This window comes from Dermacentor silvarum, chromosome 1 (genome assembly GCF_013339745.2).
Source record: "Dermacentor silvarum isolate Dsil-2018 chromosome 1, BIME_Dsil_1.4, whole genome shotgun sequence".
NCBI lineage: Eukaryota > Metazoa > Arthropoda > Arachnida > Ixodida > Ixodidae > Dermacentor > Dermacentor silvarum.
The window spans coordinates 442,685,581-442,712,348 of NC_051154.1; the positions used below are offsets into that span (position 1 = coordinate 442,685,581).

Genomic DNA, 26,768 nt, shown 5'->3' on the forward strand with positions numbered 1-26,768 from the left:
AGCGACTCGGAAAAGCCGAGCCGACAGCCTTCTATGGACGGGCAGTGGCGGCGAACAACGCTCAGTGCATGAAGTGCCTCGGAACACGTGGGCTGGTTGGAATTGGTTGAGTCCTCGCAGTTACTGTCGCCGGCAAGATCCCTAGCCAGATCGGCAACGATGTCTTCGTCAGCAAGCTCTTCGGTGGTCGCAACATGGTCGTCGACGGTGACGAAGTCTGTCGCTGCAGTCCTATCACAAACGGCACCTGGGAGCTCAGACAGCTGGCTAAACAAATCATCAAGTTCCTCAATTGGTTTATTGCAATTTTCGAATGAGCTTGCGCCAGCCTCTCCGGAAACACCGAGTCCACAATGACGGAAACAATTCTGAATTGTTTTTTAACGTCATTCCATCATGAATTCAGCATCGTTATTGCGCCCAAGAGGTCAATTTTCAACTCCCGGCCAGTGCGAAGGTTTAGCAAAAGCCGTTGCAGAAGGCGCTTTCGATAGCCTGCCTTCAGTGCACGAATGACGCCTTGGTCTAAGGGCTGCGGCACTGAGGTTGTGTTCGGCCCTAACGTCGGCCTTATTTTTCTGTATCATACTCAGCGTACTTCTTGGGATGCTGTATGCTGCGGCGACATTCGACTTCTTTTCTCCGCATTCAACTCTTCTGATGATTTCCAGCTTTGCGGATATTGGCAGGCCATCTCTTACGGAGTGGACGAGCGCTGCGTTCCGAGGACGCGACTATGCACACAATCTTGCAACTTCACGAACGACAGAACACTGAAGCAATCGAGCCGATCGCATGCAGGCGCACGTGGCCGTGAGTTAGAGAGAGAGAGAGAAACAGTAGTCGAACCACTTTTTCAAGGGGGTGGCTGTCCAAGAGAGCGAAAGCAGCAACACGCACGTGCAGTTGGGCTAAACCACTTTGGGGGGGTGAGGAGGGGTAATGGTGGCTTGCCGGTCACGTGTACGGCGCTCACTATGCGGCAAAGCCAACTTTAGGGGTAGTTTTGCGCTGCTTGAAGTTCGATATATCGATAGCGGCTGCTATTTTTATTCGATGTGACCGTAATTTTTGCTATATATTTTCATTCTAACATTACGGTGTTGAAAAATGTTCGATATACGGAGTAATTCGATGTAAAAGGGTTCGATATAGTCGGATTCGACTGTACAACAAAGCCCACCACTTGGGGATTTAGGTTTGATGTGGAAAAAGAAATACGCGAGCAAAGAAAAAAATACAAATGGCAACACAGGCGACAACTGCTTTGCTGGCCAAATATACAATGAATGGGCACGTGATAATTTTAAAGGGAGTCCTTCCTGATAGGAATGTAATTCCACGGAACCATGCAAGGGCTACCACAGAAATGTGATAAGGGATGCTGGCGCGTGGGAAATGAATGTCACATTGACTACCAGCATTGATTCGAACGCATAAAGAAAGTCGAGAACGACTGGAGTGCATGTTTGAGTTTCCAGATTTTGCTCAATTTGTAACAGTGTCATATTTCTGACTCTAAAACGTAATTACGGGACTACGCCATGCATCTAAAGCAGCTACAGGGAGATTTCACATTGCGCTCTCATTCATTTATTGGTACTTTACTGGCTTTTTTCTAAGTTACTTTTCTCTTGTTCGCACCTAAATTCATGCTATAGGGGTACTGCTGTCTTGAGATAAAGGTTAGTCGAAGCGCTTCGCCTCCCCCTCCTCTCCCCCCATTTCACACACACACTTGGCTGAAAAAACTTTTTTTTTCCTTGCAGCTCGGATCTCTGGTTCAGCAACCCAAGAAGACGACACTGGTATTTCCCCTTGTTTATACTTCCCGTTTAATGTGCGCTAGTGGCAGGCAAACCAAACAAGAGGAATTTTAATGCAAGAAATTTTAAATGCACGCATTTTCAAGGTGATTGAGGGCGGCGTGTTCAACACCGTGCAGTTTCAACTGTTAAGAGTATAATAGAGAAATCACCACAACACAAGAAGCACTTTATTGCGTGCGCAGTTTCAGAAGACTCTACAGGATGAATCGAAATTTTGCAGCATGTTTTATCAAGTTGAGTTATTCGGCTTTCACTGGCTATGAGAGCGGCCGTCTCAGAACGACCCACAATGTGCAGTAGGTGTACTTTTTGCAACACTGTCGAAAAAATATAACACTGATGTCTATACTTTATTTTGAGCTTGAAGAGATACACTCGTTTGGGGTGTGGCCTAGTGGTAAGGCGACTGCATAGAATGTTCCCCGAGCACTTTCTTTTTTTAGAAAAATTTTTTTTTCAAGAACTGGCATACCTAGCCCAGGCGAAGTGGCCAGACAGGCGAAGTGGCCAGGTGTACATTAGCAGCAAGCAAAATGTCAAATGGCAATTTTGCTAATTAGCTAAAATGCGTAATATAACGTTTTGATTATTCACTCTAGGGCATGTGTGATTGCAAAATTAAAGCCGATGCTCGTCAGCTTCACTTCTCACTTAATGACTTGGCTTCAGAACTTGTCGGCTTCAATTTCAGGATAAGAAGATGTGCGCTAAAGTGAATAATTAAAAATTCAGTACCACATTAGAGGTAATTAGCAAGGTTACCACCTAAATGTTTTTGCTGCAAATGTCCGCCTAGCCACGTAGCGTATCTGCAATAATGCCAAGGCTCAAGATGTGAAATTTTCTGCTAACAGAAAGTGTTCCGCATAAAAAGAAACAACTGGTATATCTGTGCTCTTTCGAAATTGTGCACTCTTTCGGAGTTATTTGTATTGTTGGTGTTACAGAATTCTGATGTTGTAGAACGCTGTTTCTCGTGTGTTCGTTGTGCATTCATGTGTTCTTAATGAATGTTTCTCATCTGCTGTGTTGTCTTACACTTCTTATCTCTACTCTATCTTTTGCAAATGCAAACCAGATTAAAAGAAAGGTATGATGAGGTTGCGTTCTTTTGCACGAATATGTTAGCTGTTCCTTGTCCACATTGCTATGTCCTTCTAGGGCCCTTATCGTCTACAAAATGCATAATCATACACAAAGTGGCATCTATGTGATAACACACTCCCGACCCTTTGTTCAGTTAAAATCATGTAGTCCGTCTGTCTTGTTGGTCAGCACAACTGTACTCTGCATTTCAATAGTTCTCACACATATTGGCCTGTATATAATGGAACATTTGGTTAAAGAAGCTGGCGGATGGATTAAACAATGGCGTATCTATCACGCCTTCCACAAAACTTGTTTCGCTTTTGCGTCCAGCCCATGTAGTGCTCTATATATGTTCTTTGAAATTCGACTAAATTTTAGTAGTCGATTGGAGTTACTGCTTACATGGCATATTTGTAAAGTGTAACGAACTTATTTAGGCATTATTTGTTGTGCTAGGGCGAATACTTTTGCTCAATCTTGTCTGTATAACCCTGTATTGACTATCAAATCCTTTTTCATTTTAGGAACCATCAATGTTCTATTGCTTTTACCATGGTATATGCTTTAATGTACATAAGTATTTAGTAGTCGCGCACTCAACCAAATTGCAGCAACTTGATTGGAGGCCACGCACTTCCTGCTACTGACGTAATAGTTCAGCGGAAATCCGCTTCCTGCTACTCCATTTCACTTATACTGTTTCTGCTAAGGTGCCCTATGAGTCATGACAATTACTCGGAATAATACTAAATAAGATGAAAATATTCGGAAAGAACCAAAATGGTAGATTATGTGATTACACATTAAATTACGAGGTTGAAATAAAACGAATGAAAAGAAAGTTCAAATGCATGCAATATAAGTAAAAAAAAAGAAAGGAAAGTCTGGGAATACAATGTCAGTTAAGATAGGAAGAAAGAAAATGTAATGCATCTATTCTACATACCCTTTCTGCCAGAAAGTAAGATGTGCTATCATTTGAAAAGAAGGCTGAATCTAGATTGGAGTAGTTCCCAAAATCAAGTTTTTCTCGTCCAGTCCTCGTGATGTAGCGGAGCATTGTAGCGGAGGTTGGAGCATGGCTATGAAAGGGAAACCGTAAACATTGATGCACAGCATTCACTACTGACTTTCGCTGATGGCTACACTTTCTTCCAGCTCTGTTTGCACAAGTGTTTTGTTCACGTCTGTCACTACCTTCCTCTTCAAATCGCAGGGCTCAACCAGGCCATGCAGGGAACAGGGCCTAACGGGCTTACCTGGTCGGCCCGGACCGAGGGAACCCACGGGACCAGAAGGACCACAGGGACTGAAGGTGAGACTGCAGCCGATGCTGTAACAAATACGAAATAAAAACAATACAGTGCAGTCCACTTATAACGATATCGAGAAAAACGAGAAATCCGATCGTTATAACCGATTATCGCTATATCTGGACTGCGAAAAAAAAAATGCCGAATATACCTTTGCAGTCCCGAAACCGAAACTGACACTTGCGATAAAAAATCGACGTTGTAGAAAGTAGGCCGTGAAAAATGAAACCTTTATTCATACCTCTAAATAGCGTCTCAATCGTTAGGCACGCTGAAATAAAAATCTGCTTTTGCTTTCGCGGAAGTTTCGGAGTCACAACCGCCGTGTGCATCGCGTCCATCTGCTGCGCGAACACTGGCGGCTATAATTTAGCGCGCATGAATTCAATGAGCGACTCGATCGACGATGTTGCACTTTGGTTGAACCTCGGGGTCGGTGTCAAAGGCGGGCAATTGTCAGTCTCATTGTCACTGCTGCTGCTGTCATCGCCTCCGTCGCACAACGCCGCCGTCTGTCGCGACAACGATCGCCCCGTCGGAGTTCTCTTCGCAGAACGAGGCAGCACTATTTTCACTCAGAAGCTCCTCCATCGAAGCACCACCTATTTCATCGTCAGTAGCAACGTGCTCCCAGAGTTCGGACACCACCTTGTTGGTTTCGCCCATGGGGTTTTCGTCGTGGCGCACGAAGCCCGCCTTTTCCGTTGATCGGCATGGACACTGCTTCTAGCCTTCATGATCGTGGCGCTCCCGGTTTTCATAATCGTCATATCATCCACTGCGCGAGCTCGTATTTCAAGTCTTGCAAAATTTGCAGCTTCGTCTCGAGAGACGCAGCTTTGCGCTTTGACGGCGCACCTCCCGCTGCTTCCGCGGTGCATAGGCCGCGCAGGCGCCGCTTGCTTATCGCTTTCTCCCCCCTCTTGCAAAATTAGTTTCGTCTCAAGGGGCGCACCTGCCGCTGCTTCCGTTGAGAGAGAGAGCGCGGCAGGGAGTGCAGGCGCCCCTCGCCAGAGGAGGCGTTGCCTTCGCTTATCGCCTTTCTTCCGCCCTCTGCTCGCGCGACCGCTGGGGACGCGGGGGTGAAGCAGCTGGCGCCATCTTGTGCACGCTGCACCAACTTGCGATGCTCTCCGTGGCTTTCGCAATCGGCGCGCGGGCGGGATGCGCTGCGCGGTAATGGCGGCAGATACGAACTCGCGTAGGCAAACTTTTCGCCCCGTCTCGGTTAAGGGCAACGTAGGAACGCAATTTTCACGATTATTCTGCATGAAAAGCACTGCCCAGAAGCAAAATTTCAATCGTTATATCCGATATGCGGTGAATAATATATCGTTATATACGTTTTTTTTTCTCATAGCCCCAATGCATAAGTTGATACTCTTACGTCGACTCATCGTTATAACCGATATATCGTTATATGTGGTATCGTTATATGTGGACTGCAGTGTATAGAAAGGGTTCCTTTAGGCAAAGGTGAGTCAGTGTCGTTTGCAACACTACGCCATGACAGCACAAGGAGATGGCCAACATCTGTTTCCTATTATGTCAATAGAAAAAGGAAAATTAACAATTTGGTGGAACAGTTTTTGTTTAATAAATGATGAGGCACCGCAGGGAAATACGCCACCGAAGTGCCGGCTATCCCAATCATTGAAAATAAGTTACAGTATAGAAAGAGAAGGCACCACAAACAGGAAGGCGCGTGACAGACTGAATTCAGGTACAATGGAAGAAGTGAGAGGCTTTCTAATAAATTTTGCACGATAAAAAAGTTCCATTCGTATTGAAAAGACAAGATTGCAAGTGTGACTAGTAACGATGCATGGAACCGAAATGACCGCAGTGACCAAGTCTACTGTTCAAAAAGCGTTAATTACAGTAATACTCTGCTCATATATTGAAGCAATTTCCTGAAGCAGAAAAGATAAATATCCCTTCAGTTACAAAATGTAAGTTCCTTTCATGTGTAAAGTTGAGCGAGTGGATGGTCAAAGGGCCTTCGATGCGACACATAAACAGAAGGAAAACAGAAGGGAAGGAGCGAAAAAAGTTTGCGCCTGACTAGCTACCTAACATTTGGGCAAGATGGGACCATCAGATAACGAGGATAAAATAGTAAATTCACGCATGCATACGGAGGAACTTTTCTTTCAAATAAATGTATTTAAGGAGAGGTTGGTGCTCCTGTGTGGCGCTGGCTATTCTTCTGTTACATCATAGTTTTCGTCAGAAAGTCGTCAAAGATCACAAAACTGGACTAACAAACACATGGACGAACATTCACGTACTAAGTCTTAGTACTGCAATATAAATAAATGTTTCCACAACAGAAGAGTTCACGTAACATAAATACTCGCAAAACGGAAGAGTTCACACGCAACACATGAGTCCACACAGCATAAATGTTCGCGAAACCAAGATGTTCACACAGAAGATGTTGGGCACGTGCGAATTAGGTCCCTCTTGAATGCCACACTCTAAATACAACAGTCTTGTATGCATCCACAAATGCTACATTAACACGAAAACACAATAAACATGTAATAAAGAGTACCTGTTAATAATAGCAATGCGAGCAATAACTGTTATCTGACAGTATTTTTGTCATATTTTTGATTCCTGTGAAAATTTTACTAAGGCACGCGCAACAATGTTTTGAACTTTTTCTGTTGGCCAAGGACCCAAAATTTTTCTTAAGGATAATGGCCGTCTATCCAAGCCATTTAGTTTTTTCGAAAGCTTCTTACGAGGAGCAACATGTTCTTTACAGTGCAGAAGAAGGTGTTCTAGGTCTTCTTCAGCCTCTTCACATGAGCATGTAGCACTGTTAGTTTTTCTTATTCTATACAGGAAGCTTAGCGCAGTGCCTAGCCAAAGCCTATGAACTGTTGTTTCAACAGATCGGCTAATTTTAAACGGAATATTGAATTCTATTCCAGGATCAATATTATATAATTGACAGTTGTGCGCATCATTTATGAACAAAGTTTCCTCAGAAAATCTACCGCAGTTTGTTCAATAAACATCGCGCATCACTCGTCGTTAGAGAAAGTAGTGACAATTCATTCTTTTGATGCGCTGCACGTGCCGTGTGATCAGCTGTTACAATTGCTATGATTTCACAGTGACTTGGAATCCACTGGAAAGTTATGTGGCGTTGTAGATCTTTCGCTATGGCGTATGTCTTCTGTATTTAGTATGCCAATGTGCTGTTTGTTTTTCTTAAGCTGATTTCATTTAAGCACAGCTGTGAGGCTGGCGAGTCACTCAGAACTACCCAGTAAAGAGGTCCTGACTGCTGACATGTAATGTAAAACAGAAACTATTCCTTAAAGTTCTGCCGTTAAAGACGTAAATTGGCAAAGCTGATAAGCTCTTTTCTCTTGGTATGCAGGTATATAAAACGCTGATGTAGAGCGTTCTTTGCAGCATGATCCATCGGTATATACGTGAATGCTATCTACATACTTAGTGTAAAGATGTGATAAAGTTAATTGCTTTATCGCAACTACGGATAAATCACATTTACCACATACTCCAGGAATTGAAGTGACTATTTCTGGAATTGCAAGTCGCCATGTTGGATGAGTTGTGCATGCAGGCCAATATTCGTAAGCAGGCAGCATGTTTTTGCACCGCCATATTTCTTTATCTATGCATGCAGCGGTTCTATCCGGATAGTCTTGGCATAGTGGATGATTAGCGTGTTGTGTTGCCAAACGAAAAAAGTGGCGACAAGTTTCCGTAAATCTTAGTGCAGGAAAACTTGGTTCGCGGTTCTCCGCAATTACCAAAGCACTGGCAGATGCGCGGGGAATGCCAAGACATACGCGAAAGCTTCTGGTCAATAATCTTTGAACTATTTCCTCTAGAATACGGGATATTCCATGTAGCACAGGAGCAGAGTATGCTATTCTTCTAATGATTGCTGAGTGAATGCGTTATAAAGAAGAGGTTGAACTACCCCATCTCACTCCAAAAAATTTACGAAGAATGTTGATTAGGGAGTTGACTTTCTGCTCTAATGCTTTTATTTGGGAAGGCCATGATAGCCGTCTGTCTGTAATAATACAGTTAAACCCGCATATATCGAACTCTAAAAAAAACTGGAATTAGTTCGATATATCGAGTAATTCGATATAGAACATATAAAGAATTTGACAACGTACAAAATGCACCTCAATAAAAAAGTGTTCTTTATTTCCTAAATACAGGTGCGGCGGGCATATTACCGCGAGAAATAGTCGCCGATCTTCTTCTCCTTTTTCATTTTTAAAGCATTGTTGAGCATACACTTTTCAACATTGTCGAGCGACTCGGAAAAGCCGAGCCGACAGCCTTCTATGGACGGGCAGTGGCGGCGAACAACGCTCAGTGCATGAAGTGCCTCGGAACACGTGGGCTGGTTGGAATTGGTTGAGTCCTCGCAGTTACTGTCGCCGGCAAGATCCCTAGCCAGATCGGCAACGATGTCTTCGTCAGCAAGCTCTTCGGTGGTCGCAACATGGTCGTCGACGGTGACGAAGTCTGTCGCTGCAGTCCTATCACAAACGGCACCTGGGAGCTCAGACAGCTGGCTAAACAAATCATCAAGTTCCTCAATTGGTTTATTGCAATTTTCGAATGAGCTTGCGCCAGCCTCTCCGGAAACACCGAGTCCACAATGACGGAAACAATTCTGAATTGTTTTTTAACGTCATTCCATCATGAATTCAGCATCGTTATTGCGCCCAAGAGGTAAATTTTCAACTCCCGGCCAGTGCGAAGGTTTAGCAAAAGCCGTTGCAGAAGGCGCTTTCGATAGCCTGCCTTCAGTGCACGAATGACGCCTTGGTCTAAGGGCTGCGGCACTGAGGTTGTGTTCGGCCCTAACGTCGGCCTTATTTTTCTGTATCATACTCAGCGTACTTCTTGGGATGCTGTATGCTGCGGCGACATTCGACTTCTTTTCTCCGCATTCAACTCTTCTGATGATTTCCAGCTTTGCGGATATTGGCAGGCCATCTCTTACGGAGTGGACGAGCGCTGCGTTCCGAGGACGCGACTATGCACACAATCTTGCAACTTCACGAACGACAGAACACTGAAGCAATCGAGCCGATCGCATGCAGGCGCACGTGGCCGTGAGTTAGAGAGAGAGAGAGAAACAGTAGTCGAACCACTTTTTCAAGGGGGTGGCTGTCCAAGAGAGCGAAAGCAGCAACACGCACGTGCAGTTGGGCTAAACCACTTTGGGGGGGTGAGGAGGGGTAATGGTGGCTTGCCGGTCACGTGTACGGCGCTCACTATGCGGCAAAGCCAACTTTAGGGGTAGTTTTGCGCTGCTTGAAGTTCGATATATCGATAGCGGCTGCTATTTTTATTCGATGTGACCGTAATTTTTGCTATATATTTTCATTCTAACATTACGGTGTTGAAAAATGTTCGATATACGGAGTAATTCGATGTAAAAGGGTTCGATATAGTCGGATTCGACTGTACAACAAAGCCCACCACTTGGGGATTTAGGTTTGATGTGGAAAAAGAAATACGCGAGCAAAGAAAAAAATACAAATGGCAACACAGGCGACAACTGCTTTGCTGGCCAAATATACAATGAATGGGCACGTGATAATTTTAAAGGGAGTCCTTCCTGATAGGAATGTAATTCCACGGAACCATGCAAGGGCTACCACAGAAATGTGATAAGGGATGCTGGCGCGTGGGAAATGAATGTCACATTGACTACCAGCATTGATTCGAACGCATAAAGAAAGTCGAGAACGACTGGAGTGCATGTTTGAGTTTCCAGATTTTGCTCAATTTGTAACAGTGTCATATTTCTGACTCTAAAACGTAATTACGGGACTACGCCATGCATCTAAAGCAGCTACAGGGAGATTTCACATTGCGCTCTCATTCATTTATTGGTACTTTACTGGCTTTTTTCTAAGTTACTTTTCTCTTGTTCGCACCTAAATTCATGCTATAGGGGTACTGCTGTCTTGAGATAAAGGTTAGTCGAAGCGCTTCGCCTCCCCCTCCTCTCCCCCCATTTCACACACACACTTGGCTGAAAAAACTTTTTTTTTCCTTGCAGCTCGGATCTCTGGTTCAGCAACCCAAGAAGACGACACTGGTATTTCCCCTTGTTTATACTTCCCGTTTAATGTGCGCTAGTGGCAGGCAAACCAAACAAGAGGAATTTTAATGCAAGAAATTTTAAATGCACGCATTTTCAAGGTGATTGAGGGCGGCGTGTTCAACACCGTGCAGTTTCAACTGTTAAGAGTATAATAGAGAAATCACCACAACACAAGAAGCACTTTATTGCGTGCGCAGTTTCAGAAGACTCTACAGGATGAATCGAAATTTTGCAGCATGTTTTATCAAGTTGAGTTATTCGGCTTTCACTGGCTATGAGAGCGGCCGTCTCAGAACGACCCACAATGTGCAGTAGGTGTACTTTTTGCAACACTGTCGAAAAAATATAACACTGATGTCTATACTTTATTTTGAGCTTGAAGAGATACACTCGTTTGGGGTGTGGCCTAGTGGTAAGGCGACTGCATAGAATGTTCCCCGAGCACTTTCTTTTTTTAGAAAAATTTTTTTTTCAAGAACTGGCATACCTAGCCCAGGCGAAGTGGCCAGACAGGCGAAGTGGCCAGGTGTACATTAGCAGCAAGCAAAATGTCAAATGGCAATTTTGCTAATTAGCTAAAATGCAGTAATATAACGTTTTGATTATTCACTCTAGGGCATGTGTGATTGCAAAATTAAAGCCGATGCTCGTCAGCTTCACTTCTCACTTAATGACTTGGCTTCAGAACTTGTCGGCTTCAATTTCAGGATAAGAAGATGTGCGCTAAAGTGAATAATTAAAAATTCAGTACCACATTAGAGGTAATTAGCAAGGTTACCACCTAAATGTTTTTGCTGCAAATGTCCGCCTAGCCACGTAGCGTATCTGCAATAATGCCAAGGCTCAAGATGTGAAATTTTCTGCTAACAGAAAGTGTTCCGCATAAAAAGAAACAACTGGTATATCTGTGCTCTTTCGAAATTGTGCACTCTTTCGGAGTTATTTGTATTGTTGGTGTTACAGAATTCTGATGTTGTAGAACGCTGTTTCTCGTGTGTTCGTTGTGCATTCATGTGTTCTTAATGAATGTTTCTCATCTGCTGTGTTGTCTTACACTTCTTATCTCTACTCTATCTTTTGCAAATGCAAACCAGATTAAAAGAAAGGTATGATGAGGTTGCGTTCTTTTGCACGAATATGTTAGCTGTTCCTTGTCCACATTGCTATGTCCTTCTAGGGCCCTTATCGTCTACAAAATGCATAATCATACACAAAGTGGCATCTATGTGATAACACACTCCCGACCCTTTGTTCAGTTAAAATCATGTAGTCCGTCTGTCTTGTTGGTCAGCACAACTGTACTCTGCATTTCAATAGTTCTCACACATATTGGCCTGTATATAATGGAACATTTGGTTAAAGAAGCTGGCGGATGGATTAAACAATGGCGTATCTATCACGCCTTCCACAAAACTTGTTTCGCTTTTGCGTCCAGCCCATGTAGTGCTCTATATATGTTCTTTGAAATTCGACTAAATTTTAGTAGTCGATTGGAGTTACTGCTTACATGGCATATTTGTAAAGTGTAACGAACTTATTTAGGCATTATTTGTTGTGCTAGGGCGAATACTTTTGCTCAATCTTGTCTGTATAACCCTGTATTGACTATCAAATCCTTTTTCATTTTAGGAACCATCAATGTTCTATTGCTTTTACCATGGTATATGCTTTAATGTACATAAGTATTTAGTAGTCGCGCACTCAACCAAATTGCAGCAACTTGATTGGAGGCCACGCACTTCCTGCTACTGACGTAATAGTTCAGCGGAAATCCGCTTCCTGCTACTCCATTTCACTTATACTGTTTCTGCTAAGGTGCCCTATGAGTCATGACAATTACTCGGAATAATACTAAATAAGATGAAAATATTCGGAAAGAACCAAAATGGTAGATTATGTGATTACACATTAAATTACGAGGTTGAAATAAAACGAATGAAAAGAAAGTTCAAATGCATGCAATATAAGTAAAAAAAAAGAAAGGAAAGTCTGGGAATACAATGTCAGTTAAGATAGGAAGAAAGAAAATGTAATGCATCTATTCTACATACCCTTTCTGCCAGAAAGTAAGATGTGCTATCATTTGAAAAGAAGGCTGAATCTAGATTGGAGTAGTTCCCAAAATCAAGTTTTTCTCGTCCAGTCCTCGTGATGTAGCGGAGCATTGTAGCGGAGGTTGGAGCATGGCTATGAAAGGGAAACCGTAAACATTGATGCACAGCATTCACTACTGACTTTCGCTGATGGCTACACTTTCTTCCAGCTCTGTTTGCACAAGTGTTTTGTTCACGTCTGTCACTACCTTCCTCTTCAAATCGCAGGGCTCAACCAGGCCATGCAGGGAACAGGGCCTAACGGGCTTACCTGGTCGGCCCGGACCGAGGGAACCCACGGGACCAGAAGGACCACAGGGACTGAAGGTGAGACTGCAGCCGATGCTGTAACAAATACGAAATAAAAACAATACAGTGCAGTCCACTTATAACGATATCGAGAAAAACGAGAAATCCGATCGTTATAACCGATTATCGCTATATCTGGACTGCGAAAAAAAAAATGCCGAATATACCTTTGCAGTCCCGAAACCGAAACTGACACTTGCGATAAAAAATCGACGTTGTAGAAAGTAGGCCGTGAAAAATGAAACCTTTATTCATACCTCTAAATAGCGTCTCAATCGTTAGGCACGCTGAAATAAAAATCTGCTTTTGCTTTCGCGGAAGTTTCGGAGTCACAACCGCCGTGTGCATCGCGTCCATCTGCTGCGCGAACACTGGCGGCTATAATTTAGCGCGCATGAATTCAATGAGCGACTCGATCGACGATGTTGCACTTTGGTTGAACCTCGGGGTCGGTGTCAAAGGCGGGCAATTGTCAGTCTCATTGTCACTGCTGCTGCTGTCATCGCCTCCGTCGCACAACGCCGCCGTCTGTCGCGACAACGATCGCCCCGTCGGAGTTCTCTTCGCAGAACGAGGCAGCACTATTTTCACTCAGAAGCTCCTCCATCGAAGCACCACCTATTTCATCGTCAGTAGCAACGTGCTCCCAGAGTTCGGACACCACCTTGTTGGTTTCGCCCATGGGGTTTTCGTCGTGGCGCACGAAGCCCGCCTTTTCCGTTGATCGGCATGGACACTGCTTCTAGCCTTCATGATCGTGGCGCTCCCGGTTTTCATAATCGTCATATCATCCACTGCGCGAGCTCGTATTTCAAGTCTTGCAAAATTTGCAGCTTCGTCTCGAGAGACGCAGCTTTGCGCTTTGACGGCGCACCTCCCGCTGCTTCCGCGGTGCATAGGCCGCGCAGGCGCCGCTTGCTTATCGCTTTCTCCCCCCTCTTGCAAAATTAGTTTCGTCTCAAGGGGCGCACCTGCCGCTGCTTCCGTTGAGAGAGAGAGCGCGGCAGGGAGTGCAGGCGCCCCTCGCCAGAGGAGGCGTTGCCTTCGCTTATCGCCTTTCTTCCGCCCTCTGCTCGCGCGACCGCTGGGGACGCGGGGGTGAAGCAGCTGGCGCCATCTTGTGCACGCTGCACCAACTTGCGATGCTCTCCGTGGCTTTCGCAATCGGCGCGCGGGCGGGATGCGCTGCGCGGTAATGGCGGCAGATACGAACTCGCGTAGGCAAACTTTTCGCCCCGTCTCGGTTAAGGGCAACGTAGGAACGCAATTTTCACGATTATTCTGCATGAAAAGCACTGCCCAGAAGCAAAATTTCAATCGTTATATCCGATATGCGGTGAATAATATATCGTTATATACGTTTTTTTTTCTCATAGCCCCAATGCATAAGTTGATACTCTTACGTCGACTCATCGTTATAACCGATATATCGTTATATGTGGTATCGTTATATGTGGTATCGTTATATGTGGACTGCAGTGTATAGAAAGGGTTCCTTTAGGCAAAGGTGAGTCAGTGTCGTTTGCAACACTACGCCATGACAGCACAAGGAGATGGCCAACATCTGTTTCCTATTATGTCAATAGAAAAAGGAAAATTAACAATTTGGTGGAACAGTTTTTGTTTAATAAATGATGAGGCACCGCAGGGAAATACGCCACCGAAGTGCCGGCTATCCCAATCATTGAAAATAAGTTACAGTATAGAAAGAGAAGGCACCACAAACAGGAAGGCGCGTGACAGACTGAATTCAGGTACAATGGAAGAAGTGAGAGGCTTTCTAATAAATTTTGCACGATAAAAAAGTTCCATTCGTATTGAAAAGACAAGATTGCAAGTGTGACTAGTAACGATGCATGGAACCGAAATGACCGCAGTGACCAAGTCTACTGTTCAAAAAGCGTTAATTACAGTAATACTCTGCTCATATATTGAAGCAATTTCCTGAAGCAGAAAAGATAAATATCCCTTCAGTTACAAAATGTAAGTTCCTTTCATGTGTAAAGTTGAGCGAGTGGATGGTCAAAGGGCCTTCGATGCGACACATAAACAGAAGGAAAACAGAAGGGAAGGAGCGAAAAAAGTTTGCGCCTGACTAGCTACCTAACATTTGGGCAAGATGGGACCATCAGATAACGAGGATAAAATAGTAAATTCACGCATGCATACGGAGGAACTTTTCTTTCAAATAAATGTATTTAAGGAGAGGTTGGTGCTCCTGTGTGGCGCTGGCTATTCTTCTGTTACATCATAGTTTTCGTCAGAAAGTCGTCAAAGATCACAAAACTGGACTAACAAACACATGGACGAACATTCACGTACTAAGTCTTAGTACTGCAATATAAATAAATGTTTCCACAACAGAAGAGTTCACGTAACATAAATACTCGCAAAACGGAAGAGTTCACACGCAACACATGAGTCCACACAGCATAAATGTTCGCGAAACCAAGATGTTCACACAGAAGATGTTGGGCACGTGCGAATTAGGTCCCTCTTGAATGCCACACTCTAAATACAACAGTCTTGTATGCATCCACAAATGCTACATTAACACGAAAACACAATAAACATGTAATAAAGAGTACCTGTTAATAATAGCAATGCGAGCAATAACTGTTATCTGACAGTATTTTTGTCATATTTTTGATTCCTGTGAAAATTTTACTAAGGCACGCGCAACAATGTTTTGAACTTTTTCTGTTGGCCAAGGACCCAAAATTTTTCTTAAGGATAATGGCCGTCTATCCAAGCCATTTAGTTTTTTCGAAAGCTTCTTACGAGGAGCAACATGTTCTTTACAGTGCAGAAGAAGGTGTTCTAGGTCTTCTTCAGCCTCTTCACATGAGCATGTAGCACTGTTAGTTTTTCTTATTCTATACAGGAAGCTTAGCGCAGTGCCTAGCCAAAGCCTATGAACTGTTGTTTCAACAGATCGGCTAATTTTAAACGGAATATTGAATTCTATTCCAGGATCAATATTATATAATTGACAGTTGTGCGCATCATTTATGAACAAAGTTTCCTCAGAAAATCTACCGCAGTTTGTTCAATAAACATCGCGCATCACTCGTCGTTAGAGAAAGTAGTGACAATTCATTCTTTTGATGCGCTGCACGTGCCGTGTGATCAGCTGTTACAATTGCTATGATTTCACAGTGACTTGGAATCCACTGGAAAGTTATGTGGCGTTGTAGATCTTTCGCTATGGCGTATGTCTTCTGTATTTAGTATGCCAATGTGCTGTTTGTTTTTCTTAAGCTGATTTCATTTAAGCACAGCTGTGAGGCTGGCGAGTCACTCAGAACTACCCAGTAAAGAGGTCCTGACTGCTGACATGTAACGTAAAACAGAAACTATTCCTTAAAGTTCTGCCGTTAAAGACGTAAATTGGCAAAGCTGATAAGCTCTTTTCTCTTGGTATGCAGGTATATAAAACGCTGATGTAGAGCGTTCTTTGCAGCATGATCCATCGGTATATACGTGAATGCTATCTACATACTTAGTGTAAAGATGTGATAAAGTTAATTGCTTTATCGCAACTACGGATAAATCACATTTACCACATACTCCAGGAATTGAAGTGACTATTTCTGGAATTGCAAGTCGCCATGTTGGATGAGTTGTGCATGCAGGCCAATATTCGTAAGCAGGCAGCATGTTTTTGCACCGCCATATTTCTTTATCTATGCATGCAGCGGTTCTATCCGGATAGTCTTGGCATAGTGGATGATTAGCGTGTTGTGTTGCCAAACGAAAAAAGTGGCGACAAGTTTCCGTAAATCTTAGTGCAGGAAAACTTGGTTCGCGGTTCTCCGCAATTACCAAAGCACTGGCAGATGCGCGGGGAATGCCAAGACATACGCGAAAGCTTCTGGTCAATAATCTTTGAACTATTTCCTCTAGAATACGGGATATTCCATGTAGCACAGGAGCAGAGTATGCTATTCTTCTAATGATCGCTGAGTGAATGCGTTATAAAGAAGAGGTTGAACTACCCCATCTCACTCCAAAAAATTTACGAAGAATGTTGATTAGGGAGTTGACTTTCTGCTCTAATGCTTTTATTTGGGAAGGCCATGATAGCCGTCTGTCTGTAATAATACAGTTAAACCCGCATATATCGAACTCTAAAAAAAACTGGAATTAGTTCGATATATCGAGTAATTCGATATAGAACATATAAAGAATTTGACAACGTACAAAATGCACCTCAATAAAAAAGTGTTCTTTATTTCCTAAATACAGGTGCGGCGGGCATATTACCGCGAGAAATAGTCGCCGATCTTCTTCTCCTTTTTCATTTTTAAAGCATTGTTGAGCATACACTTTTCAACATTGTCGAGCGACTCGGAAAAGCCGAGCCGACAGCCTTCTATGGACGGGCAGTGGCGGCGAACAACGCTCAGTGCATGAAGTGCCTCGGAACACGTGGGCTGGTTGGAATTGGTTGAGTCCTCGCAGTTACTGTCGCCGGCAAGATCCCTAGCCAGATCGGCAACGATGTCTTCATCAGCGAGCTCTTCGGTGGTCGCAACATGGTCGTCGACGGTGACGAAGTCTGTCGCTGCAGTCCTATCACAAACGGCACCTGGGAGCTCAGACAGCTGGCTAAACAAATCATCAAGTTCCTCAATTGGTTTATTGCAATTTTCGAATGAGCTTGCGCCAGCCTCTCCGGAAACACCGAGTCCACAATGACGGAAACAATTCTGAATTGTTTTTTAACGTCATTCCATCATGAATTCAGCATCGTTATTGCGCCCAAGAGGTCAATTTTCAACTCCCAGCCAGTGCGAAGGTTTAGCAAAAGCCGTTGCAGAAGGCGCTTTCGATAGCCTGCCTTCAGTGCACGAATGACGCCTTGGTCTAAGGGCTGCGGCACTGAGGTTGTGTTCGGCCCTAACGTCGGCCTTATTTTTCTGTATCATACTCAGCGTACTTCTTGGGATGCTGTATGCTGCGGCGACATTCGACTTCTTTTCTCCGCATTCAACTCTTCTGATGATTTCCAGCTTTGCGGATATTGGCAGGCCATCTCTTACGGAGTGGACGAGCGCTGCGTTCCGAGGACGCGACTATGCACACAATCTTGCAACTTCACGAACGACAGAACACTGAAGCAATCGAGCCGATCGCATGCAGGCGCACGTGGCCGTGAGTTAGAGAGAGAGAGAGAAACAGTAGTCGAACCACTTTTTCAAGGGGGTGGCTGTCCAAGAGAGCGAAAGCAGCAACACGCACGTGCAGTTGGGCTAAACCACTTTGGGGGGGTGAGGAGGGGTAATGGTGGCTTGCCGGTCACGTGTACGGCGCTCACTATGCGGCAAAGCCAACTTTAGGGGTAGTTTTGCGCTGCTTGAAGTTCGATATATCGATAGCGGCTGCTATTTTTATTCGATGTGACCGTAATTTTTGCTATATATTTTCATTCTAACATTACGGTGTTGAAAAATGTTCGATATACGGAGTAATTCGATGTAAAAGGGTTCGATATAGTCGGATTCGACTGTACAACAAAGCCCACCACTTGGGGATTTAGGTTTGATGTGGAAAAAGAAATACGCGAGCAAAGAAAAAAATACAAATGGCAACACAGGCGACAACTGCTTTGCTGGCCAAATATACAATGAATGGGCACGTGATAATTTTAAAGGGAACATGAAACGCAATTAAGAAAAATAGTCTGACGAAATTCCCTGGGAGCAGTCAAACACGTGGGCATATCTGTAGAGTGTGTGACGAGATTCCGATCCGAAGAAGCGTCAGAGTGCTGGTTCCTTGCTGTCGGGAAAGATGGCATTACTGCGTGTCGGTCTGCTTGCCGAGGACTCTGTCCTGGAGAGTTTAGGCTGCCTACCACATCTTCAGTTGACTCCCAATGCACGTACACTCCACCCAGACGTCTAAAGCAACTGTGCTGCTTCCCCGCACTGGCCTTCCCACTGTCTCCCTCACTCCGTGCCCGTGATAATGCAGCGAACAGGTTGGGTGGCTTACGGAACAATATGAAAGCTTCGCTCCCCACAGCCGCGTAAGCGATGCCATGGCTGCAGCGGTAGTGGCTGCCATAATTGAAGGGGCACGTGTGCACGCCCTTTGTAACATTGTCGAGAGATGTGACCCGCCGTGCTTACGTAGTGGCTATGGCATTGGGGTGCTAAGCCTGAGAGCTCGAGATCTAATTCCGGCCATGGCAGCTGCATTTTGTTGGGGGCAAAATGCAAAAACGCCCGCTACTGTGCATTGAGTGCATCTTAAAAACCCCAGGAGGTAAAAATAAATCCAAAGTATAGGGCGTCTCATATTGTGCCAACGCCACAAGTCCCCTTGCATGCCTCCCTCTGCGCTTCAGCATCTGATCGAGACTCCTACCGAATCTTTTTTTTCGTGTGATGCTTGATCTACTTGGACCTTTCTCAATTTGAACTTCCGGCAACAAATGGGTTACAGTTGCGACCGAATATGCCACCCACGAGCCCTGCCCACCTGCTGCACCGCAGGTGTCGCGGATTTTTTCTGGACAATGTTATATTGCACCACAATGTTATACGCCTCACATATTGGGGACACTACTTCTAAAGAGTGATTGAAGACATCCGTTGCTCATGCTCTACTGCACAACAAGTTGCCAATGCTTACCACCCCCAGGCAAACTGCCTTACCAAGTGCCTCAACAGAACACTCACCGACGTGCTTGCTATGTACTCCTTTGCAGACCACCCTGACTGGGACGCCGTTCTGCCGTATGTCACTTTTGCGTATATCTCGTCCTGTCATGACACCATGTTACTTGCGGTTTTACTGTTTGGCCGTGATCCTGTTTTGCCTCACGACACCGTACTTCCCAAGGCAGTGCAGATGCTGAGTGCTTATGCTCGCGATGCAACTCCCCTGGCTGCCAAAGCTCGTCAGATTGCGCATGTCCGCCGCATCATGTTCATGCTTCGTGACATCTCGAATGTTATCAATCACCAATAAATCGTTCTCGAACCACAGTCTTTCGCACACCGCACAACTGAATCCGAAATTCCTCTCTAGAAAGTCCCTCTGAAATTTTGCATACACACCCTTATGCTCGTCCAATTTACTGGCGTTGTACCTGCATCGCTTTGCCGCATTCTCCGCTTCGCAGCATCCCTCTTCCTGTCCAACCTGCCGCTTACGGGCAGCCTCTCGGGCATGATCTTCACTTCTACTCGCGACCGGTTTCCCTGCTTTCCTCTTGCTACGCCAGGTGTCAGCATGGGCCTTGGTGGTTTGCTCCTCATCCTCATTGAGGGCGGCTTTATGTAGTATTGGGTGGTTTCTTATTTGTTTGTGCCCGCTTTCAGTGCCTCACTGTAGCGTTCTCCAGGTCAGTGCATCATTGCCGGCGGGGTACTGTCGCGGTGACTAAGACGACAAGCGAACTGAAATGAGGAGGATGAAGTTCAGTGTCATCAGTTGGTGGCTGCCTGTGGCACGTTTCAAGAAGGAGTTTAAACTTCTGTGTTTGTCGTGTTGCTTTCGCCTGTGTCAAAGACTAGCTCTTACCTCTGCCTCGTAACCATATTATGGTTTTGGCACATAAAATCCAAGAATTAGATTTTTAAAATTGTGGATTACATTGTATTTCAATAGAACGAAGCTTTCAAAATAATCAATGTTGATACCGCTTTTTGTGGAGAAACAGCGCAATTAGTCGAGTGCACTTTACAACCTGTGGTGCCGGAGCGATGTTGCGACGCTGCAAATTGGGCCGCAATATTTAAGAAAATTAATTTCTGTCCTGAATGTTTTTTTGTTTCTCTTGTAATTAACCTGTTCCTGCCTGAAAAATGCAGCAACCTTTCAAAGAATATTTCCCGTTTCTAAGCTGACTTGTGACTGCTGTTTAGTGTTTCTTTAGACAGTGAAACTCGCGATGGGTCACAGGCGACTCTAAAGTGACGTATAGGTGACAACGGATCTAGGGGAGAAACAAAAAAGACAAATTTAATCAGCGACAAAACTAAATGCACAACAAGGCGCATTTATGCATATAATCCTGTCGACATGCAGACATAAGCGAAAGTATTGCATTGCAAAAAATGGAATGGCTTGTCGTATTTCGGTACCTGCAGATGTCGTCACAACAGAATTTTTTGATCATAGCTCACGAAAAGTCGACTCTGTCTTAGCAGTAGCAGTCTATATGCCTCATGTGTTGCTGTTGCTACTTCAGTGTTGTGGAGACAACAAAACACTTGACTGTCGTGACAAGAGGACAGGCAAATGAGAGAATTTTCTGCAGTATTTTGGGACCTTCTCTGTCATACTCTTCAACTGCGAAAAACTGGAAGCTACGAGGACACGTGCAGCTTAGCGTATTTACTTGCATCGCAGTACGGCCAGTTGTTTACCCATGAAGTGTCCTTGCAGGCAGTGACAGTCGAGAACATGGAGTCGCTACTGCACATGTCCCACATCAGCCCCATGGGAACACAGGCATTTGTGCTCGACGAGGAGGCACTACTCATCCGTGTCAGCAGAGGCTGGCAATACGTGGCTGTGAGTGGACCCTTGCACTCAAGTCTGCAACAGTTAACCTTTAACCTGTGACCTACTGCTATGCAACGTCTGGTATTTATAGAGAATGGTTGCGGTGCTGGCGTGCCAATGCAGGTGCCAGCATTCTTTTTTTACGATGCCAGCATTATAACACTTAAGAATTGCGTGACGTCTCTCGATTATTTCTTTTGTCCTGTTGTTTGTTATGTCATTTGCACAATGTGTGCTAGGTCTGCTTTCCTTAACATCGAGAGGAAAGCTTCAAAAAAAAAGAAAGAAAACGAAGCTATTACTGGCGGGAATTTAGACCTTCCTAAGCCGTCTTCTGTTTTATGTATACATTATCATGGAAGCTTGGTTGTCTTTGACTTGATAACTGTGAAATTACAGCTCCTGAACTGAATCGATAGGTGATGATTATAGGGCTGCTATCAAGGCATAACAAGTAACTCTTATGGTAGGCAACATGTCACAAAATTAAATTTTAATTTCGATACTCCACGACTTCATTGCCTATGACCTTCAGTCATTGTAAGGAGCTGCTTTCATAGCGCCTGATGTGTACCTTAATTCGCCGCTATGTCACTGAGACAGGAAGAATTGCATAGCGGTAGAAGCCCAAATAAGGTTCTGTTCTAGAATGTCATAAAGCTCTTTACAAGCAACAACAATGTGGACTTGTAGGTTTTGCTAGGATGAATTATTTCTTGTAATGATATAAGCCGCACCTCTTCCCTATTCTCAGTAGGGGTTGAAGAGCTAAGAGTTTTCGTTGAGATTTTAGAGTTGGATCATGGAACGAATTTGCCTGGGGTAAGCCAGGATACCGTCGAGTATCAACTTCCGCTAACGATAACCTCTGCTAGGAATATTTCTGACTTCTTCGTCCACCACCGACGCCTTCTTGTTTTATGAACAAGAAAAAATCTACACTGCTCTTGAGCAGTTGTCCGCCTTATTTTTGTGCACGGGTGTTGTGGTCTTACTGACTACATTCACTTAACAGTTCCACTGAACCGGGTTACGCACCTTGTGATTGCTGAATGTACGCAGCATGAAGAAAGTTACTGGAAAGGAATAAATGGAATTCACTTGAGAATAGCACAAATCTACAAGCAAACACGCATGGTATTCTTCAAAAAAAAAAGCATCGCAGTTGATTAGATATTTGTCCTGGTCTGGGATATCGAAATCGGTACTGATGCCTCCCCAAAGCAGTCGCTCCACCATCTCATCTAACCGCGGGCTGACAGTGGTCCATGTATATGCTGTAGCATTCTCCACTTCGATGTGTGCGCCATGACTTTTTTTAAAGGCATAGACGCACAGGTTTGTCAACCCGAAGGAACTTCGGACATGCACTGGGGACATGCAGTCTAAGATTGTACTATGATAGCTAACAGCGAGTTACAGGTGTCTCCCTCACTTCTGCAAGTCATCTCAGTAGAATACACATCAGTATGGAACTGAGTGAAATAATAATCAGCACACAGCCATAGTCGACAGGAAGTCTGCACTCTTGCTTCGCACATACAGCTATGAAAAATAGAAAACATGCGAGCGCGCAAGCCTTCCCAATACGCCCGTCACCGCGAAATGTATGACTCGAATGACTCGCCTGTGTCCTTCCTGATAGGAATGTCATTCTGCGGAACCATGCAAGGGCTACTGCAGAAATGTGTTAAGGGATGCTGGCGCCTGGGAAATGAATGTCACATTTACTACCAGCATCGATTCGAACGCATAAAGAAAGCCCAGAACGACTGGAATGCGTGTTTGACTTTCCAGATTTGGCTCAATTTGTAACAGTGTCATATTTCTGACTCTAAAACATAATTACAGGACTACGCCATGCATCTAAAGTGGCTATAGGGAGATTTCACATTGTGTTCTCATTCATTTATTGGTACTTTACTGGCTTTTTGCTAAGTTACTTTTCTCTTGTCCGCACCTAAATTCATGCTCTGGGGGTACCGCTAACTTGAGATAAAGGTTATTCGAAGCCCTTCGCCTCACCCTTCTCTCCCCCATTTCACACACACACTTGGCCGAAAAAAACTTTTTTTTCCTTGCAGCTCGGATCTGTGGTACAGCTACCCAAGAAGACGACAACGGTATTTCCCCTCGATATACTTCCCGTTTAATGTGCGCTAGTGGCAGGCAAACCAAACAAGAGGAATTTTGAGTACACGAAATCTTAAATGCATGCATTTTCAAGGTGATTCCTTTTATTGGGTCTCGTTAGATGTCAGTGCAGCGTAACTTTCTCACCTTTTTGGGTCTCCATATTACATATTATTTCCTATAGTTTTATGCTATCATTCTTGCTCTGCCGTAATTTCTTTTCTCTGCTCACACGTTTCTGTTTCCATGCTATCCACGTACAGTATAATATAAAGATTTTTTCCATCATAGCAGTTGCGAAGGATAAATTAAAGAATAGCTGGCAATAATACACGGGTACATTTTTGTTGTTTTGTTATGCTTACTGTGTTTGATGAGTGACCTTGAGAAGTGCAAAAGTTCTCTCCCTCCTGTACACCGCTCCCTCTCTCTCACGCCCTTCCCGTCCTTCTTTCACTCCAACAGACTACGTCAACAGCATCACCACTTTTGCCACCAGATAGTCTGCGACTCGACGGATCTGCACCAAAGGTAGGCGACACGAACCGACCACATGCGCGCATTGTTTAATGGCTCAGCTGCATGCCACCTCACTGCTTTTTCCTCCAAAAAGAATACTCAAATATAATATTGCTTTGACACCCGGTTTTCTACACTTTAGCTTTATCTCACCGCCCCCCAACCCTTCTGTTCTTTTTTGATACCTTGAGCGACAAGGTAATATGTCTTGACATGCCTTCGAAAAGGACCGTAGCGAAATCTGCTACATCGATGATAAGCAGATGCCATGAAAGCAACAAAGGCACGCGCCTTAAAAATTCCCGGCGTTTTTGCTCGGGTACATAGCTTTTTCTTCTCTACCATTCTCACATCTCTTGTGTCATAGACTGTGCGTACCCACATTTAAAGATCTTGTCCCCCTTAAAAAATATTAGCTTTGCAAAAACATTTTTGTTCTCTGAACACCGAGTACACAAGCACAGGCAAAGGCAAGATTAGTAGCCAAACAAGAAGACGAGTGCGTCGGAAGTACGTGGCACGAAGTAAGCACGCTGCTTGTGAGCATGTTACGTGAACAGTGGTATTCCCATATGTTATCAAAGTACAGGTTCCTTTGCTCACATATCATCTGTTGCGTAAGTGTCATCCGGGTTTGACCATCATGCGGTGGTCATCTGGACACCACGACAATCCATATCTTGAGTGACAGGTGCCCGTATGCAGGACATGATCGAAACACTTTTACGTAGGAGAAGTTTTGCGAATTCTGATCCAGATTGGGCAGCGTTTTCTTATGCGTACAGCCTCGAATCTATGTTTTATTGTGAATGGCTGAATGAAGGCCCACTTTTGTACTGTATTACTAGCCTTCAAAACATGAATCGTTATCACAACCTGGTTTTGTAAAGTCGTTACAATAAGTTCACCCACAATTATTTTCCGATTGAGCATATACTTTTGTATTGACTCATTAAAATTTAACCGTATTTGTGTCCCGACAGTAGCGCACACCATATACAGGAAATTCGAAGCACCAGCAAATAGCGAGTCTATAAGTCCTCGCCTGTAAACAAGCACAGTTCTTGAGGAAAGATGCTGGTTTTGCAAATGACTCTGAAACATTATGATTAGGCCTTTCCTCGTAGGTATAGTTTCGCCACGCTGATTTGTACATAACACATGTAGCCGTGCTCTTCATGGCAAAGTTCGTGTGTTGCACATCGTGCAAAGTTTCAACTGTTAAGAGTATAATAGAGAAATCACGACAACACAGGGAGCACGTTATTGCGTGCACAGTTTCAGAAGACTCTACAGGATGAATAGAAATTTTGCAGCATGTTTTATCAAATTGAGTTATTCGGCTTTCACTGGCTACGAGAGCGGCCGTCTCAGAAAGACGTACAATGTGCAGTAGGTGTAGTTTTTGCAACATTGTCGAAAAAAATGTAACGTCGATGCCTATACTTTAATTTGAGCTTGAAGAGATACGCTCGTTGGGGGTGTGGCCGAGTGGTAAGGCGATTGCATAGAATGGTCCCCGACCACTTTCTTTTTTAGAACACTTTATTTTTTTTCCAAAAACTGTCATAGCTAGCCCCTATTGTTTTTGAAGACAGGCGAAGTGGCCAGGTGGACAGTCGCGCACTCAACCAAATTGCAGCAACTTGATTGGAGGCCACGCACTTCCTGCTACTGACGTAATAGTTCAGCGGAAATCCGCTTCCTGCTACTCCATTTCACTTATACTGTTTCTGCTAAGGTGCCCTATGAGTCATGACAATTACTCAGAATAATACTAAATAAGATGAAAATATTCGGAAAGAACCAAAATGGTAGATTATGTGATTACACATTAAATTACGAGGTTGAAATAAAACGAATGAAAAGAAAGTTCAAATGCATGCAATATAAGTAAAAAAAAAGAAAGGAAAGTCTGGAAATACAATGTCAGTTAAGATAGGAAGAAAGAAAATGTAATGCATCTGTTGTATATACCCTTGCTGCCAGAAAGTAAGTTGCGCTATCATTTGAAAAGAACGGCTGAATCTAGGTTGGAGTAGTTTCTAAAATCAAGTTTTTCTCGTCCAGTCCTCGTGATATAGCGGAGCATTGTAGCGGAGGTTGGAGCATGGCTACGAAAGGGAAACCATAAACATTGATGCACAGCATTCACTACTGACTTTCGCTGATGGCTACACTTTCTTCCAGCTCTGTTTGCACAAGTGTTTTGTTCACGTCTGTCACTACCTTCCTCTTCAAATCGCAGGGCTCAACCAGGCCATGCAGGGAACAGGGCCTAACGGGCTTACCTGGTCGGCCCGGACCGAGGGAACCCACGGGACCAGAAAGACCGCAGGGACCGAAGGTGAGACTGCAGCCGATGCTGTAACAAATACAAAATAAAAACAATATAGAAAGGGTTCCTTTAGGCAAAGGTGAGTCAGTGTCGTTTGCAACACTACGCCATGACAGCACAAGGAGATGGCCAACATCTGTTTTCTATTATGTCAATAGAAAAAGGAATATTAACAATTTGGTGGAACAGTTTTTGTTTAATAACTGATAAGGCACTGCAGGGAAATACGCCACCGAAGCGCAGGCTATCCCAGTCATTGAAAATAAGTTACAGTATAGAAAGAGAAGGCACCACAAACAGGAAGGCACGTGACAGACTGAATTCAGGTACAATGTAAGAAGTGAGAGGCTGCCTAATAAATTCTGCGCGATAAAAAAGTTCCATTCGTATTGAAAAGACAAGATTGCAAGTGTGACTAGTAACAATGCATGGAACCGAAATGACCGCAGTGACCAAGTGTACCGTTCAAAAAGCGTTAATCACAGCAATACTCTT

The 26,768-nt window shown here is 44.2% G+C and overlaps 1 protein-coding gene across 1 annotated transcript in view; it reads left to right on the plus strand.

Moving 5' to 3' along the window:
* LOC125944160 (uncharacterized) overlaps positions 1 to 26,768 on the plus strand; it is a 62,840-nt gene that overhangs the window by 17,503 nt on the left and 18,569 nt on the right. Inside the window, exons 5-12 of the mRNA XM_049664369.1 lie at positions 1,770 to 1,808; positions 4,135 to 4,233; positions 10,314 to 10,352; positions 12,680 to 12,778; positions 21,164 to 21,292; positions 23,368 to 23,406; positions 23,882 to 23,947; positions 26,184 to 26,282. Of these exons, the coding sequence (XP_049520326.1) occupies positions 1,770 to 1,808; positions 4,135 to 4,233; positions 10,314 to 10,352; positions 12,680 to 12,778; positions 21,164 to 21,292; positions 23,368 to 23,406; positions 23,882 to 23,947; positions 26,184 to 26,282 (609 nt within the window). The remainder of the gene's footprint in view (positions 1 to 1,769; positions 1,809 to 4,134; positions 4,234 to 10,313; positions 10,353 to 12,679; positions 12,779 to 21,163; positions 21,293 to 23,367; positions 23,407 to 23,881; positions 23,948 to 26,183; positions 26,283 to 26,768) is intronic.